We start from the raw sequence: 18,355 nt of genomic DNA on the forward strand, positions 1-18,355 counted from the left end.
AGGGGTGTAGGGGGTGTTTTACTCTTGTGAGCATTTACTTTCAAATGCTCTTACTTCAGAGACTATTTTGATCGGTTACTTTAGACTAACAAATTCTCTTTTGCTATATGAACAGTTTGACAGTCAGACTACAATTCTCCTCATAGCCCTTTCTAACAAGAGAGAATCTTTGGCTGAGGTCCAGCAACAGCCTTAAATTTGTCACATCCTATTTTTGATGAATGATCTGCAGCAGTTTTAAGATCATAAAGTGCTTTGAAAGTTAAAAAGAAAAATTTCACAAGTAGTAAGCTTTCACTTTCTTCATAAAGGTATTTAAACTAAATTTGCTAGGAGATCCTTTCTACTTCTGCATCTCAAAAAACCCACACAAAACAATCTTCCGGCTGAGATTAAAAACACAGGAAACAGTTGCAATGCACTTTTCTACACTGTGTCAATAGCATAGAACTGGATATACAGGAGTGCTTAAGTGAGCTTAAGCAGTTTTCTTCTGTAAAAAAAAATACAAGTTCTTTGTCGTTTACTACCTCAGCTTCTGTGAACTTTCAGTATTATGGAATGCCATGACAAAGGCAAAACTCACAACCTTATAAAATGCTTTTTCCTTCCTTTACACGAAGATTAAAAATAGGAGAAGGAATACAGCAAAATAGCAGTATTTCATAAAAAGCTTTTAATTATCCACATCATGTAACAATTCCAATGCATGAGAGAAGGCCATGCACCAGAAACACAAAACTGATTAGTTTTAATTTGAGCCAATATTTTCCCTAAAATATTTCATTTTTACAATAAAACCATGGCTATTTCCCCCTCTTTTTCTGAAAGTAAACGTGTGGGAGCTGGTGAGAAGAATTAGACTTGCAAAGTTCCTATGCTTGACATACTTATACCTGACACACACAACACAGATTTCTCACTAGACAAATTCCATGTACTGTCACTGTTAAAACACAGACTCTGCTCTTTCTATTCTAGTTTGCAGCTTCTCACTTTTGGTGAGAAGGCTCCAGGCTCTGGAGCAATGCATCCCTACAAAGAGGAAACCAGGGGAGAGGAGGCCTCAAAGGATGAACAGGGAGCTCCTGGACAAACTGAACACAAACAGGCAGTTCCCAGAGGGTGGAAGCAGGGAAACATGGCCTGGAAGGAATGCAGGGGAACTGCCTGAACAGTCAGGCATCATGTTAGGAAAGCTAAAGCCCTGCCAGAAGTAAATCTGGCCAAGGACACCAAGGACAACAAGAAAAGCTTTTATAGGTATGCTGGCAATAAAAGAAAGAACAGGAAAAAACATGCGTCCTCTCAGAAAGGGGAATTCCCAGCTTCCACTGAAACACCAATCATTAGGTTAAAAAAAAAGTATGGTGTTGTCTTCTCCTAAGTAAATATATTTTTAATAAGAAATATTCATCTTCAGGTGGCCAGTCAGAGTTGCAGCTATCCTGCTTCACAGTTCTCAAAAGAAAAAAAAAAAAGACATCACATTTACTTAAGTAAGAAAAATCCTAAGTTTCCAAGTAAAACCTATGAATTCAACCAAGAAAAGCACAAAAACCACCTATAAATACAACTGAATGCTGGAATTGTATAATGTACCGAAGACTTCATGTGCCAAAAATATTCAATGCTGAGCACAGATGATCATTCTTTCTAAACAATCCTCAGGGGAAAGGACAGTGAGAGCACAGCAAGCTGATCCAGTGATCATTTCCACTCTCGGTTCACAAATTTCACTGTGGTTTGACAAAGTTCTGCCTGGACTGGAATAAAACAATGTTTGCTTTTTCAACTTCTTTGGTTTCAATGAAATTCTTCTCTTTGTACCTTATTAAGTGTACAAAATATTCCCCAGATGATACTGAAGCTTACACTTCTATGAAATCTTAGAATCATAGGATAATTGAGGCAGGAAGAGACCTCAGGAGGTCTCTAGTCCAACCTCCTGCTCAAAGAGAGGCCAGGTGGGAGGTCAGAGCAGGTTCCTCATGGTTTTGAAGCAGTTCAGTCTTGAAAACCTCCAAAGATGGAGATGCACAACATCTCTTGAGTGACCTGGTCTAATACTCGACTCCTCAGGGTGAACAGGTTTCCCATTACTCCTCAGAATGCCTCTTGATTCAGCCAGCACCTTGTCCTCCTGTCGTGCACTGCCTGGCAAGCCTGGACACCTCACCCCGACGAATTCCTGGGGTGTGGAAGGCTCCTGCTCAGGGCTATGGAAGGCTCCCGCTCAGGTTCCCTGGAGCCTCCTGCAGGCTGCACCACCCCAGGACTCTTGTCTCCTCACACTGAAGTGCTTCAGCTTGCTCACCACCTTTGCCGCCCTCCATTGAGCTTGCTCCGGTTCATCGGTGTCTTTCGTGGAATCCAGGACAGATTTTTCCCTTCTGCAGTTGACTGTGAACTTTGAAACACATTAAAGCCTAAAATTCCAGTTGATACTTCACAGTCACACGGCAAACATCCCTCGCTACTTTCTCACTTTTCCTCTTCCAATTTGCTCCCCCATCCCACCAGGGCTGGGGGAGCGGGCGGCTGCGTGGGGCTGAGCTGCCAGCTGGGGTTAGTCCATGACAGCCACACAAATTTTTGAATAACAAAACAGAAGCAAGTTTTACCACCCCACAAGCCAGACAATCCCCCACACTAGGGCAGTGACAGCTTTGAAACAATTCTTTCTCCTCAAGACCACGTCAGAAGATTGATATCAGAATTAAGAGCTTTTTAGGTATCAATAGCACTATTATACTAGACACAAACTTCAAAAACAGCTGCCTTAGTTAATTCTGGGATCAATTAAATTGGGAGAAATAGTTTAAACCTGCCTGATAATTTGCTTCTTATACAACTTTCATGCATTTCACTTTTCTCAACAGTAGCTGCTCTTTGCCATGTAACACACATTCCCTGACTGCAAAAAAAGAAAAGTTAATCTGTAGTCTTAGGATTTTGGCAAGGAACAGACAGCCAAAAAGTGGAAGCAGACTACGTGGAGGTTTCCAGGTGTGTATTTCTGGAATGGTGATAGAGTACAACTGTTAAATACAGCTGACACGGCAGAGAACCAGACAACATTCAGAACAGAAGGACAAAGTATTTGGGTATGCACAAATCTAAGGCTTCTGAGAGTAAAATATACCTCTTAAGTATAAAAAAAAAATTGGTTGGGAAAAATCTCTTAAAAGATTCTTCAGAGACAGTAACTTCAAAACATATGACTAGTTAAAAACAATTATTAAAACTCTTTTTTTACTCCCTAAAAAGAGTTTCTGCAGATTTTACACCTACAAGTGCATACAACAAACCTGAAAACACAACTAAGTGAAACTCCCATAGAATCAGTTGGTTTATAGAACAAAATGTATACTAAATTCTCCAATTAAAAACCTGTAAAGTAGTTTCCGTGCTTTTTAACCCACCTTCCCACAGCAGGGAATTAATCCCTCCAGGGGGATGCAAACAAACTTCAAAGAGAAGATTATACCCAGACACTAGTACTGTACAATGTAATGTTTATGGTCAAATTTGTTCAGATTTTCTGGCACTAGAATCCAGGTCAGATGTGCAGAAACAAAGACCAGTTATTAAAAGGGCTCCTGCAGTTACATCAAATAGTTGTGATGGCACAGAGCAGTAGGACAAGCCAAAACTGTATTCCAGTTACAACTCCTATGGAGGCTTTGGCAGGGAAGGAAGGAGTTGCAGCTATTTGACTTTTGCAGACTGTAACAAATCAGATATAAAAGGAGGGAAGTGGCTTTCCAGTCAGTAAAATACCAAAATCCTTTCTATTGGTTCATTACACCATATCTATAACATACGTGCGATTGTTTAGTAACAGACAAAAGAAATACAACTTCAGAATACGCTGACTAATCATCATTATTTCATTTTGACAAACTTCCTTTTTGTACCATTCTAGAGACTGAACTGTCATAACAGTATCTCGAACTACATCTTGGCATTGTGTATTTCAACCTTTGCTTTTCCTGCTTACTTGATCGAGTTCCTCAGGTGAGACAAAAGCGCAATCCAAAACTCCCAAATGTACTTACATGTTGGTTTCAGCACTTATGGGACTTCTCTGCCATAAACACTGGAATACTTCTCAAAAATAGTATTATAGAAAAAATATTTGTGTAATCATGACTTGATAACAATAGTAAAAACAGCTAACCAAATCATAAGCTGCATCCATGCCTAATTTCCAGATAAAGTCATATGATCAAAGTGAGAATTCTGGGAGCAGATAAAAACACTTCTGTAGACAAGTAAGAAAGAGGAAGTAAAATTCCAAACAAGATGTTTTAAGAGTATTTTTTTGGTTTAAAACTACCCTTTTTTACATAAGCAGCAAATACCAATCTGAAAAAGCACTTAGTTTTTCAACCTAATCAAGAAAAGAGGTATTTCTATTTTAAAAGACAAAAAGACAAAACAGTTAAAGAAACCTGAAAATTGTCCATAATCAGGTACAGAAACACAAATTTCTCATTTTCAGTCCTAACTGTAAAAGATTCCACAGAACCAGTAATTAAGGTATTTTTAAAAGCTAGAACAGCATAATGTTAAATACACTTCATTACCTGACAATATATGGTTTTTAAGAATAATTTTAGCCAATAAATAGGTAGAACTACAGTGCAAAGCAGTACCTTTCCCAATGCAGCTGATTCCTGAGTGGGTCACTTCTGCATACACCTCAAAGGTCGTTTCTGGATTTTGTCTGAAACAAAAGGAAGGTATTTAGCACACTGACAATTTGGTATTAGTGCACTTGCAATGGGGCAGCCAGAAAGGGTTCTCAGTATGCACACAGCACAATGACAACCACAGAACCTCCATTTCCTGGCTTACAGCCCTGGGTGATTTCTCATCAGACCTTTGTAAGGTGCGAAATACAGGGATTTTTTCAGGGAAAAAAAAAAGTATTGGAAACTTTTCACCAAACTGAAAAGTCACAATGTCCAGCACTGAACAAACAGCACCCAGATTCACATTTTCATTACTGTGACCCTTCAGTTCAACTTCGTGACATCGATTTGCCCAGGAAAAGGGGAAAAAAAAAAATAGTTGCAGTCAAGAGGGGGCAAAATCACTTTCTGCACACACTACTGAAAAACTTAAGTGCCTGTATTTAGGATGAAGACAGTACCCCTTCTTAATACCTGTCAAAATATTTCTACCACTTTGTCAAAAAAAGGCCATGCTGGAGAATATTACAAACATACAAGGTTTGGTCTGATGAGACTCCAGAGCCTTGAATCCAGAAATCTGCCAGATGCATGGAAATAAGTGTGACAGTCAAAAGCCTTATCAAATTGAGCTACAAGATGCAAATGATGCTTGAGAAAAGAGATTTACTTTGGTCAAGAGTTATAAATATACCAGTAATAACAGTAAAAAGTTAATGATATTACTTCAAAACATACAAACAAACCATTTAGTGGATATTTTCAGTTCTTACTGATTTAACTCTCTAAGTGATGCTCTGGAATTACATCTCGTAAGGAGCATGTAAAGGCAGCAGGTGATTAAAAAAGAAAGAATATTTTGAGTTAATTCCTGACTAAGAATTTTAGCTACTCCAGATTCTTTTTTTTTTGAGATTAAAGAGAGTGTAATCTTGAAATAAGGATTTTGCAGGTCTGAACATGTGACACTTTATTCTTAGACTTTCTGGTTAAAATCAAGAATCAAAATTGCATAATTACTCTTCCATATTTATGGCTGCTTGTATAGTGATAATATTTTCTCCTATGTGTTAATGCAAACTAATATTAGAAAATTGCTGTGATATAATTCACCTGTGAATTTTGTAACTGCCTGACACCTAAGGACAAAAATGATGACAAAACCCATAAATACACATGCTAGAATTCCTAACTGAATGATAACTTAAAAAATTAGAACTCATCTTACCCAACATTTCAAACCAAACACATAAGCATGTCAAGGAGTTCAGCTTAACTCTTCAGAGAATTTCTATTATTTTTAATCCTACTTTAACACCAAAAGGATTAAGGAAAACATTTCTAACCATGCCACAGGCCCACTTAGCCTAACTCAAGTGGCTCTAAGCCAAAGCCCACACCTATTTAAACTGACAGAAAAGCCACCAGCGCTTTCAGTAGCACGGGATCACACTCCTCAGTTTTACAGAGCACCTCTCAGGAGCAACAATGGTTCACAACTCAATTAATGGTAATTTAATTTGCCACCAGTTCCCAACTGATTTGTCTTAAGTAGCTGTTTTTTCAGAAAACTACACTCATAAGTTATGAGAAATCCAAAGTCAGCTCTTATTGTGCAATATAAACCAAAGTTGCATAATTCTCTCTGTGCTAATCAAGTTGCAGCACATAACCTGCAAATACTGAGGTTTAGCTCCATTCCAACAGTCACAGACCAGGTGAGGAGGGAATGATACCCACAGAGTACCAGAAATGTGTTTTTCCTTTCATACACATTGCAGGGCACCCTTATCATACCCTCCTTGTTTGTGTCTTTATTTTTAGCACCCTGTTTCCTTAATTAAAAGTTTATAAACTTTTTATTTTTACAGCTAGTGGTTAAAACAACAAACACCTTTTTTAGTATTATGTTAGAACCCATGTTCAAATTCTCAAGTGAAAGCACCATGTAACACAGCTGGCAGGAGCACAGACTATATTCCAAAACTTTCAGACAAAAAGACACCACATTTTGTACTTTAATTTTCCATGACAAACGTCCATTTATTTCTATGAACAGTGAAATTAAAGTAGCCTTCCCAAGTCAGAAACTCAGTATTAAAGGCTGCATTCAACAACCAACACCTCAGTATGAGAATGAGGTCATTGTTGGATTGTGGATATTTTATAACTTTTCAGAGGCATTACAGAAACGAGTCACTATGAGACTTGATACAGTTTGCAAATACAGCATAAAAATGATCAGAAATGTGTATTCTGTAGGCCAATGTCACTTGTGCATGGCACAGAAACCCCAACCCCTGCAATCCTCCACAGCACAGGAGCCTTGAACACACAGAGCAAGTTTTCCCTCCTCCCAAAAATCACTTACAGACTCACAGACACTTATCAAGTGACCAGTAAGATGCAATTAAAAAACTACACAGGGCACAGAGGCACAAAAACACATAGTACCTCATTTATTTGAGAACTAGGTAATTTCAGAAGGAAATGCAATACTTCTTTGTAAACACAAACTTAGGAAGGAGCTGTGTGAGAAAATAATACTTCTGTGATAAATGCTAGTTGTATGAATTACTTCAAATCTCTGATGTAGAAATAACATCTGTTTCAAAGCAATCAATATGAAATTCAATTTTACACTGAAATGCGATATTTCAAATAAGATATTTATGCACCTTTTATGATCAAAAATTGTCGTTTTTACCAAACTGTAAGAGACTTATTCAGAATAAAATTAAATCAAGCCCTCCTCCAAAGCTGGATGGCTGGAAGTACTTACTTTACATATCTATAGCCTATTTCAATTCTGTCAGGAGCATTTTTTGTACACATAGGAAAATGCAATAGCACTTATGACAGAAAGTATCATTCTGCTTAAGAAATAAGGCATAAGAGAGGAGTCTGACATTGCCTGATAATTAATCGTCTTATAACAAGGCTTAGTTGCTCAACTCTTGCAGAAAATAAATTAATAGAAGAAACATGCAACCACTAATTCAATTCAGAAACTACAACTGAAGCCTTGATTAATTTCCATATATTTAACTTTTTTTTGCCTGGCATTCCCTAGGTAGATAATATTTCATCTTAGTATATAACAAATGTTCTGTTAAATCTCCGAAAGCTTTCCCAGGTGCGCACTTGGCATCTATTGTGTCACCAGTGAAACACAGCCACCTCTGGAAAGGGACATGCCAACGGTTCTTACAGTGCAATGCCATCCTGTTGAACACGTTGATATTGACACATTATTTGAGATAAATAAATAAGAAATCCTTTCTGTCTTGTAACAGGGAGTACAAAGGCTCCCGAGCAGTGACAGCAGCAGGTTAACAAGGCTCCTGCCCTACCTCACCTGGCTGGCACACTGAGTGCCCCGACAGAGGATTAACCCAGCACTGTAACCCAACACCCAATTTAGCTTGTTTTTTTGCCTGCAGCTATACAGAAGCCAAAAGCTTACAGGACTGCCGGCAATTCCTTGATTTCTCTCACTTCAGTCTGATGCAGCTACTGATACTTTTCTCTCAGCAACCTTTCACTCACATGACTCATTATTATACACCCATCAGGAATGTCACCGACAGATATGCCCAGGTTTCATGCAGTCTCTCACAGTGTGTGCTAGGGATCCTGTGCCAAGCAGTTTAATATCCCTCCTAGTTATCAATCTGCTGCAAGAAGCAAGGATCTGACTGCTGGATGTTCACTGGGGCTCCAGCACATACTGGTGACACCCCTAAAGGAGATAACCCTACCCAGTTACCAAACAGTTCTCTCACTCACACTTCCAACCTGTCCCAATAAGGAAGTTACTTACCAACATTAAAGTCTTTGCTGGATTAAACATCCAGCTCAGAAAGGCAGACCAGAAAAGCCTCTTACTCAGACAGGCTCCCTCACTCTATATATTTTAAGGCTGTTTTGAAGTTTTGTCCTTACACTACTCGGGCACTGTGTTCTGTCCAAAGTGGAAAAAAGCAGTTTATTAAGTGTTGCTCAAGGCAAAGTTGCTTAATCACTCAGTGGACAAAATGCTTTCTCACAAAGTCCAAGAAGAATGAAAAGCAATGTTTACCTGGGTTTATTACCTCTGCTACTCTGGTGATTGGGAAAGACGTGGTTTTAAGATAAGGTCATCGTAAGAAGTCATTCTGGATCATAACCTTGAAGTGATCCAAGCAAGGGTGACTGCTGCAGGGTCTGAAGGTGCAAATTAGAGATTACAGCCTTCTCTGCTGCCAAAATCCCTACAAGTTTTCAATTCTACCTGTATTTGACTGTAAGAGTTTAACCAATTTCTCCGGCTTTCATTTCTGCAGCAACAGTTGAGAACACATACTCCAAAAAGGTGCAAAACTCATGCCCACAGTATGCTTAAGGAAGGAAGGAAAGTTCATTCCTTTCTGGAACCAACTGCCACAGTGCTATCATTGCAAACACTCAGTATCCGCTTACATTTTCCTAAAACATCTGGCCGAAAAGGCACGTTTTCATCCATCCAGCCTGTGGGCTTGGCAACATGAAGACGCGTCATCACACGAACTATGTCCCCTCCAGTCTTGTATTCAAGTTAAACAAAAGAAGTGAAAAGTTAAAGCCCAATTTAATCCTGAAGAACACTGTTCATGAAGGAAAAAGAATTGCTCAACAGCCCCTGCTCAATCGTCTGAATAAAACAGGATCTACCTGGGTCTCTCCACTCTATAACCCCTTCACACATAGAGATGTCAGCACTCCCTGCTTGGCAATAGCTTTATTACACCTCTACCTGTGTCCGAGCAACTGAATTTTCCTGGAATGGCATATGAACGAACTGAGACTTTTAATGTGACTATACCAAACATACCAACAAGGCTTACCAATAAACCAACCACCAACTTTATGAGAATTTTAAAAAACCCAAAACATTGAGGGCATGGATCTGCAGGCCCAGCACACCAATCACTTGCATCACTCTTCTCTTTCCCCCAAACCCCTTTGCCGATGCACTTTGGCTATCTCCTATCCAGACCATAGTCCTCCCGTCAGCACACTCTAACCTGGGCTAAGAAATCTGCACTCCTAACACCCCTCCACACCCCCGAACAGGCGCCGGCTGTGCTGGCAATGAAGATGTCCCCAACACAGCCCCCCCGCCCTCCCTCGGGCCTGCACCGATAACATTGCGCTGCCCTCCCCGCCCGGCCCTGGGATCGGGAGGGGCAGCGGGCCGGGTGTGAGGCAGCGTCGGCTCTCGCCCCTCTCCCGGGGCAGGGCCCGAGGGTCCCGCCGGGATCTCGCCCCGAGCTGGGCTCGGACGGCCCGTCCTGCCCGTCCCTCCGGCCCGCGGGGCAGGGAGCGCTCTCTCCCCTTCCTTCTCCCTTCTCCTTCTCGCCCAAGCCGAGGCCCGCGGGCTCGGCCGGGGTCCCGCCCGCGCGGCCTCACACGGAGCGCGGGGAGGGCGGGGAAGTCAGTCCCCTTCTCTCTCCCGAGGGCCTGAAGCGGGGCTGGAGAGCTGCGGAGGGCACTCACTTGATCCTGGATCCCATGGTCTCCGGGGGGGCCGCATAGACCCGGGGCGGAGCGAGACACGGGCGGGGGCCGCAGGGCCGCGCTCTGTCCGCCGCTCGCCCCTCACTCCATCCCGGCCCGCGCCGCGGCGCCCCGGCCGAGTCACGGCGCTGGGGCTGCCGGGAGCTGTAGTGCGGCGGGGCCCGGCCGTGTGTGCCTGTCCGGGGGAGCCGACAGGGGAGGCACCGGGCTCTGCTCGTGATGCCGGGACACAGGAAAACGGGGAACGGGCAGAAACTGATCTACAGCGAGTTCCACCCGAGCACGACGGGGAATTTCTTCACTGTGCGAGTGACCGAGCACTGGAACAGATTGTCCCGAGAGGGTGTGGAGTCTACCTCACGGGGGATATTCCAGGACCGTCGGGACACAAACCTGTACCATGTGCTTTCGTGACTGTCTGGACAGGGAGGTTGGACCAGATGCCCCAAAAAGGTCCCTTCCTACCCAATCCATCCTGTGTCTCTGTGACTGCGGCCGGGAGCGCCGGGGGTCGGCAATGGCGACACCGAGTGGGCCCGCTCCCCTCAGGGGGATTCAGGCGGGACCGGCCCCGCTCCCCTCAGGGGGATTCAGACGGGACGGCCCCGCTCCCCTCAGGGGGATTCAGACGGGACGGCCCCGCTCCCCTCAGGGGGATTCAGACGGGACGGCCCCGCTCCCCTCAGGGGGATTCAGGCGGGACCGGCCCCGCTCCCCTCAGGCGGATTCAGACGGGACGGGCCCCGCTCCCCTCAGGGGGATTCAGACGGGACGGCCCCGCTCCCCTCGGGGGAATTCAGACGGGACGGCCCCGCTCCCCTCAGGGGAATTCAGACGGGACGGGCCCGCTCCCCTCAGGGGGATTCAGACGGGACCTCCCCGCTCCCCTCAGGGGGATTCAGACGGGACCTCCCCGCTCCCCTCAGGGGGATTCAGACGGGACGGCCCCGCTCCCCTCGGGGGGATTCAGGCGGGACGGCCCCGCTCCCCTCAGGGGGATTCAGACGGGGCGGCCCCGCTCCCCTCAGGGGGATTCAGACGGGACGGCCCCGCTCCCCTCGGGGGGATTCAGGCGGGACGGGCCCGCTCCCCTCGGGGGGATTCAGACGGGGCGGCCCCGCTCCCCTCAGGGGGATTCAGACGGGACGGCCCCGCTCCCCTCGGGGGGATTCAGGCGGGACGGCCCCGCTCCCCTCGGGGGGATTCAGGCGGGACGGCCCCGCTCCCCTCAGGGGGATTCAGGCGGGACGGCCCCGCTCCCCTCAGGCGGATTCAGACGGGACGGGCCCGCTCCCCTCAGGCCTCCCCAGCTCCCCGCCGCTATTAGCGGCTGAAGAGCGGCCTGGAATGGCACGGAACAGCACGGCCGGGCTGGGACTGACGGGCCCAAACAGCGTCACCAGCTTGATCCCGAGCCCCGGGGATCCTGGGTATCCAGGCCAGATGAGGAGCAGCACTGCCCATCTTGGAAAAACCCGTGCAGACAGGAGCTGTGCCCATGGGCACAGGCCAGAGTCTCGGGCAGGAACAGGTACTCCATGTCCAGGCACTGCAGAAGTCAAAGGAAGGAGGCAGAGAGAGGGGCTGGGAGAGGTGCCCTGGCACAGCTTGGCAGAACATCGTGCACTGTGGGCACAGAGACCAAAGCCACTGAAAAGACAGTAAAAGATGACTAGAGAGAATCACGAGGCCAAGCAAGGTCATAAAAAGGACTGGAGATTTCTCAGAAATTGAATGCAGTCTGCTGAAAACATGCCTTACATTGACTCAAGAATTGCAGATAGACAGCTTTTGAAACGTGTCATGTCGGAGTTGACAAACAGGAACAAACAGGTACCCAACTATTTCATTGAACATGATTTACAGAAAGTTTTTAGGAAGGTTTGTAGCATTTCTAGCGTAATGTAGAAATTTTTAACTTTATTTGGAGTTGAGAATGATCTATAGTGAGGAATGAAAGAATTGAAAATTTGTCTTTAAAAGGCCTACAAAGTGCAAATCACTGTGGACACCAAGTGCTTAGGAACCTAGTCAGCTAGAAAGATGGGACGGAGAGTATATCCCATCTGAGATCCTTTAATACCCTGTGTGCTCCCCAGAGAGCCTAGGTAGGAAAAATCATACCACCCTCATTCAAGTCATAAATTTAAAACGTGTTAAACACTATGCAAAGAGTCCTGGAAGATTTATTCACAGTTACAGTAAGTCAAAGACATGTTTGGGGAGATGAGGAGGAGTGTTTCTAGTACTAATTTGAGTACTTGAGATGAGGTGCTTCCACCACAGGTTCCACCCACAGCCTCTGCCACAGGAGTGTAAGCTCAGGGTTCAGCATTCAGCCCTGGCTTGTCCTGTGCTCTGGACATGTATTCATGTAAAGTAGCTTTGAAACCAAAATTACTGTATTCAGACGGGGACATTCTAACCCTTTAAACATGTTGGTGCACTAGGGGTTGCACATATAACCATCGAGTGGTGGTGAGTTTATAGAAATATTGTTCAAATTGGTTGCAAAAGGAAAAAAACCTCAATGGTCAGTAATGAGCTAAAAAACAAGGAAGCTGGTAAATACAATGCTGATGCAGTGTAAAATAGCAATGTGGAAACCCCCAGCATTATAGGAATGGCTAACAGAATTTCTTACATTTCATCACTTAGCATTTCATCACATGTTCCTTTTTTGGAACCTGGATTGACGTTAAATTTAAGAGGTAGAGCTACAGACTCACAATTTTAGTTTTGGTCTGTTTTGTGTAGTGAGCTTTTTAAAGTTTTAAAAGTAAACTTATTAATATGAACAGATGTAGTAAATATTTAATGGGGACATGTATGCAAGAGTAGTAGACTGGTTTATATTTCATAGTTTTTAGACTGGACATACTAAGGAATCAAAGGCTGGGTGATTCAAATGAGCCGTTTAAACCCTCTCCCAGAGAAAGTGAGTGGCTGGAAAACATGCATTCAGCCCAGTCTGGGGAAAACAAGAAATAAAAGGTGGATTCCATGAACTGGACTGGATAACTGAGGTGGTGGATGAACTGATAGTGTGACTGGTAACTATCAGATGTCTGGAAAAATTGTGTTTGGCAACTTCATTTAAACATGTCTTGGTGAAATATCTATTTTGTAGGTGGCTGATTTGTAATGAGCGTGTTTTCCTACCCCAGGGAAGAATGATAATGGCAACTTAATGTTGTTATCTGTTCATCAGCAGTTTCTCAGCCAGGATCTTGTGCAGGTGGAAGCCTGAACTTCTGAGCAGGAGACATTACACTCACGTGGGTCATGTGATAAACATGAGATAATACATTTGAAAAACAGTATTATAGTGTACTTCAAGAAGAGGATTACCTACCTCAAATTCACAGTTAATAAGGAGGAGTTTATTGGTAAAAACAAATGGACATGTGTATGAAAAATTGTGAGGTTCTGTCCTTGCTAAAAAAGACACACTTAATGGGTCTGGCAACATGCAAATTCAGTCTATGGAAGCTCTGGTTTGAAAGACTGCCTATTAAAATAGGTGTGAGCTTGTAAATCTGGTAATGCTAAGTCAGAGGAAACCAGAAAGGCGAGGACAGGACGAGTGTCCAGAATTTCTTCTACTTAAAGGATAAAACAGACTATAATATGGAATTTGTAGTGTGCTTTCTACCTGTGTTTTTGTATATATGAAGCAGGCAAAGTCAGGTATATTCCAGAATTCAGGATACAGAATATGCTTGTCCTCCCCAAATGTTGATAATAAAATAGGAGAGTTAATTCAAAATCTCAGTTGAGCAGACACTGAATATTTAAATATTTGTTCAAATTGTGAAAACTATATTTTTCTGTAGAAAAGAAAGTAGGAAAAAAAGTGTTAAACATGATGTGAATGTTCCTGTTCAAGGGCAGGAAATTTTTCTCTCTGCCTAATAATAATTTATGTTCCGAGCTGTAGCACTCTTTTTTCCCCGTGCTTTACCTGGTGTGTTTATGTAAATAAGCTGCTCATTAGATACCCCAAATGCCATTTTCTGCAATTGTCGATGGCCCCCACGTCTGCAGCTGGCCCAATGGTTGATGTAATTGTGTCCCAGTGACAGGGAAGCAGGGACAGCAAAGCCCCCGAGGAGAGCCAGGGGTTCCAGCAATGCCTGCTGGCCTGGCCACCGAGCCCTGGGTGTGAGTGGCTCAGAATAGATGAGCTGATTAACTGTGAATCACCCTCCCAGAAGAGATGAAGCATTAATAGCAAACAAAAGGGAAGCAGAAGGGAAACTTCAGGCAGAAGAAAATAATCCAGGAATTAAAAGCTTGGTGAAAGCCTTAGGATGCTTCCAGATTGACCTGGGAGTCTAAGTTCAATACCATAGAAATAGAGGTCTGATACTCTGGATGGATTTGGTGAATGTGGCTGAGCCTGTATTTTAATAATGTAACACACCCACAGCGACAAATGTACATGAGAACACAGTTACTGTTTCTGCTCCACCCTGGCAATCCTGCTGAAGCACAATGTAACCTGAATTTACTGGGGAGATTCTCCCTGCTACATTTCAGCCAATGGGAATGGCAAGGGGAAAAATGCTGACTTTAGAGATCAATAGTAAAGCTTCATCTAAAAGGTTATGCCTTGGAAGAGAATATCCTGCTATCTGACTAATATTGATTATGATGTTCATGTACCTTTCTGCTAATTTCTCAATGGATGAATATTGGGAAAATCTCTACCCATGGTTAGAAACCACTGAAAAGCTTATTAAGGATATTTTTTAGATGTGAAGCAGAAGTTATTTCGTCAGCCTTAATTTTGTAATTCTTGTTGTTATCAAACAATGAGCCTCATGAGTTATGGATCAGGTCATTGCAAACAGCCTCCAGAAGCGTTCACATATGTTACTTGAGAAAAAAGCCTGTTCTTAATGCTCCCAGACTGGGATTCATCAGGCATTGTTAGGATAGCTGGTTACCCTCAGAGACATTCACTTATGCCCTGAAACAAGAGAGATGTTTAAATCAGCCTAGGTACCTATTTGTGTGGATGGAAATCATAGCTAGTTTTCCCTTACAAGTAAAGAAATGATAATCTGTAATTGCACAGAGTAAAACAGACCTTTAGAAAACACAGAAGAAAACATTTAAAAAAAAAAAAAAAAAAAAAGAAAGAGAGAGAAATCCTGACCAAATTTTCATTATAAGAACATAAGCAAAGAGTTAAATCAAAAGCATTCTGTCTCCAAAACTGGACACTAGGAGATGTTTAAGGAAGAGTGTAAGAATGTGAAAATATGTAGAATTCTCTCGCAGCCCTCAATAAATATGTTTTCTCAGCCACAGATGCTGCTTTAGAACAATGGCTTTTGTGGGATCAGGCACTGGGCTCTGCTTGGATATCGAGCCCAGCCACTGATCACAACTCCATGTTGACTGTCCCCAATGGTCACTTGATTTCCCACATGCCTCAGCATAGTTCCCAGGAGCTCTGCTCCATGATGTTGTCCAGCACAGAGATGAGACTGATCATTCTGCCTTCCCACCAGTGGGAGCATCACTGGACTCCCCTAACTCCTGAGATACAATGGATAGTGGCTCAGCAACGTCATCCACCATGTATCTCAGTTCCCATGAGCTTGTGCACCTTCAGGTTCTTTAGATGGTCTCAGACCTGGTCTCTTCCCACAGCTGGTGGTTCTTCACTCTCCCAGTCCCTGCCCTGGCCTCTGTGGTGTGGGCAGTGTGGGCAGAAACTGTGCCTGTGAAGATGAAGGCAAAACCATCACCGAGTATCTCAGCTTCTCCATGTCCTGGGTAGCCAGATCCCCCATCCCCTTCCAGAAAGGACCCACTTTTCCCCTGTTCCTCCTATTATCAGTGTACCTATAGATGCTTTTCTTGATGCCCCTGACATCTCTGGCCAGAACTTATTCTGTCAGGGTTTAGCTTTCCTAACCTGATAGCTGGCTGTTAAGACAATTTCTCTGTATTCCTCTCAGTCTACCTGTCCTTGCTTCTACCCTCTGTAGGCTTCCTCATAAAAGCTAAGCAAGCAGTAAAATACCTTCCCTTTCAAGTGTTTGAAGTACCATACACTGAATGACCTTTTCATTTTCCATTCACAAAGAAATAAGAAATAACTATTCTTATTTCTGATACCTGTGATTATACCAATAGCTATAACTCAGGCCCATGAAATCCTTTAATGTAATGAGCCATGCTGGAGAGTCATTCCCCTAAAGAAAAGAGCTCAAGATGATTGACCTGAAATGGCCTCCTCATTTTTTAATGAAAAGAGATCTAAATATGGCAAACATTTCCCTGTGCTACTGTCTCTCAACAGACATCTTCCTCATCAGAATCTCTTATGATTAACAAGGATTGGTTGTTTAATTTTAGGGGAAAACTAGCAAAATGTTTATGAGAACTATCTGGGTTTTGTCTTTAACTGTGCAGTGATTTTTCTGTCAGAAAAAAGGGGTTTTTCCCTTTACTGATTCCATTGTTTGCAATGAGAAGTAGCCAATTTGGCATCAGGAAGTCAGTGCTTAGAAAAGAATTAAGGTAAAAGAGCAGGCACCTTTTGTTGATTGCTTCACGTTTGGTGTGTGCAGAGACCATTTTTACACTGTCTCCTGCCAGCATCTTCCCCGTAATCACTTTTGTTCTCACCTGCTGGATCTGTTTGCCTGTATCATCTAACACAGCCCCTGTCTAATTTCAGAAATTTTTCCTTTTATAAACGTGTTAGGGTTTTACCTTTACCCTTGCCTCAGAGCACTCTCCAGCCAAAACCAGCAGTTTTGCACCCAAAATATATCCAGCTCATCATGAACATACCTCTGTGTGGTACCAAAGACACCAGGAGGTGAACTAAGGAAAAACATAGGAGAGATAAAGAAACTCTCAAATATTTTGGAAAGTAGGAAATGCCCATCTTTCCAAGGGACAGACGAAGCCCCTTGGTCCCAAATTTTCTTTTAATGCAGTCCTAACTAGATGGAATAGGCTTTGCAGTGTTTATCCTCTTCCTCCAGTCTACCAGAGTTAGCAGAACTCCTGTGTTTTTTGCTACCTAACACTGTCTCACACATATTTCATTCTCCAAATTTCCACCCAAGCAGCTTTAAATTAACACTAGGTAGGTAATAACAGTAGGTTGCCTACTCGGGGGTTTGCTTTTCTCTGGGGCTTGTAGACCCCTCCTAAAAATCGTCTAGCTCTGGCTCTGGCTTCTTGGAACAGCTCTGCCCCCCCAGCACAAACACTGCCTGCCTGATTCTTGCTCTGAAGCTGTTGAAGACACTATTTCATCTGCCAATAATAAAGAAGCAACTGACCTAAGTTACTCTTCTCTGTTCACCTTGCTGTGATGGCAGAGTGCTGACTACCGTTATTGCTCTATAAAGTGAAGTCAGATTTATGAGGCAAAATCTATGATGGTGTGATTCCAGCTAGACGAAAAAAAGCCCAGTATGAAAATAGTTATTCATATCTGTGATAGCCTTTGTCACAGAAAAGATAACCCTCCTGAGCTGAAAGGAATAAGATCACTGATGTAAATCAGACTGCTACATTCAAGTCCCTCTAAGTTACTAATGAGCCTGGAAGAACAAGGATTCTTAGGAGAAATCCAGAACAGCAAGACGTAAGTTGTTGGAGCAGAGGGAAGTACTTACTTCAGATGATACTAAACTCTTGTACAGTAGTGCCTGGCTTAAGCTGGTAGGAGCATGAAAGGGAGGGAAGGAAAAAGAAAGAGATAAAAGAAGTGAGAAAGGAAGGTGTGAACAAATGAATTAATTTGGAAATTAATTTTATAAGGAATTTATAAAATGCAGTGTTTCTAACTAGATGATGTTTATTATTTGAAACGATGATATATTTTGTTGCACACATTCTAGAAATAAGAATAATAAGATTTTGGTGTGAAGCATTGGTGTAGGCGGTGTTATTTTCTTTGTGTTTTCCCCATCTCACAGAGCTGATGGGATCCTAATTTCAGAGTTTCTAGTAGCAATTGAAAGAACTTTTTTATATAGAATTAAAGCATATTTTGAGCTAGTCTTCAAATATAATCACTACAATCACCATAAATCAAAAGACCACAAGCAGTGTCAGCCTCACTGCCCTTCTAAGGA

At 43.1% G+C, this 18,355-nt stretch overlaps 1 protein-coding gene across 8 annotated transcripts in view; it reads right to left on the reverse strand.

Moving 5' to 3' along the window:
- The window catches only part of DENND1A (DENN domain containing 1A), a 149,031-nt gene extending 138,707 nt beyond the window's left edge, over window positions 1–10,324 (reverse strand). For all 8 annotated transcript variants that reach the window (XM_066201358.1, XM_066201354.1, XM_066201357.1 and 5 more), the window contains exons 1-2: window positions 10,218–10,324; window positions 4,662–4,732 (exon numbers count right to left, since the gene is read on the reverse strand). In XM_066201358.1, coding sequence (XP_066057455.1) covers window positions 4,662–4,732; window positions 10,218–10,234 — 88 coding nt within the window. In that variant the 5' untranslated portion in view covers window positions 10,235–10,324. The remainder of the gene's footprint in view (window positions 1–4,661; window positions 4,733–10,217) is intronic.
- Between the last annotated feature and the right edge of the window lie 8,031 nt (window positions 10,325–18,355).

This window comes from Chamaea fasciata, unplaced genomic scaffold (genome assembly GCF_029207755.1).
Source record: "Chamaea fasciata isolate MVZ Bird 193981 ecotype frontalis unplaced genomic scaffold, bChaFas1.0.hap1 SCAF_20, whole genome shotgun sequence".
Classification (NCBI taxonomy): domain Eukaryota; kingdom Metazoa; phylum Chordata; class Aves; order Passeriformes; family Sylviidae; genus Chamaea; species Chamaea fasciata.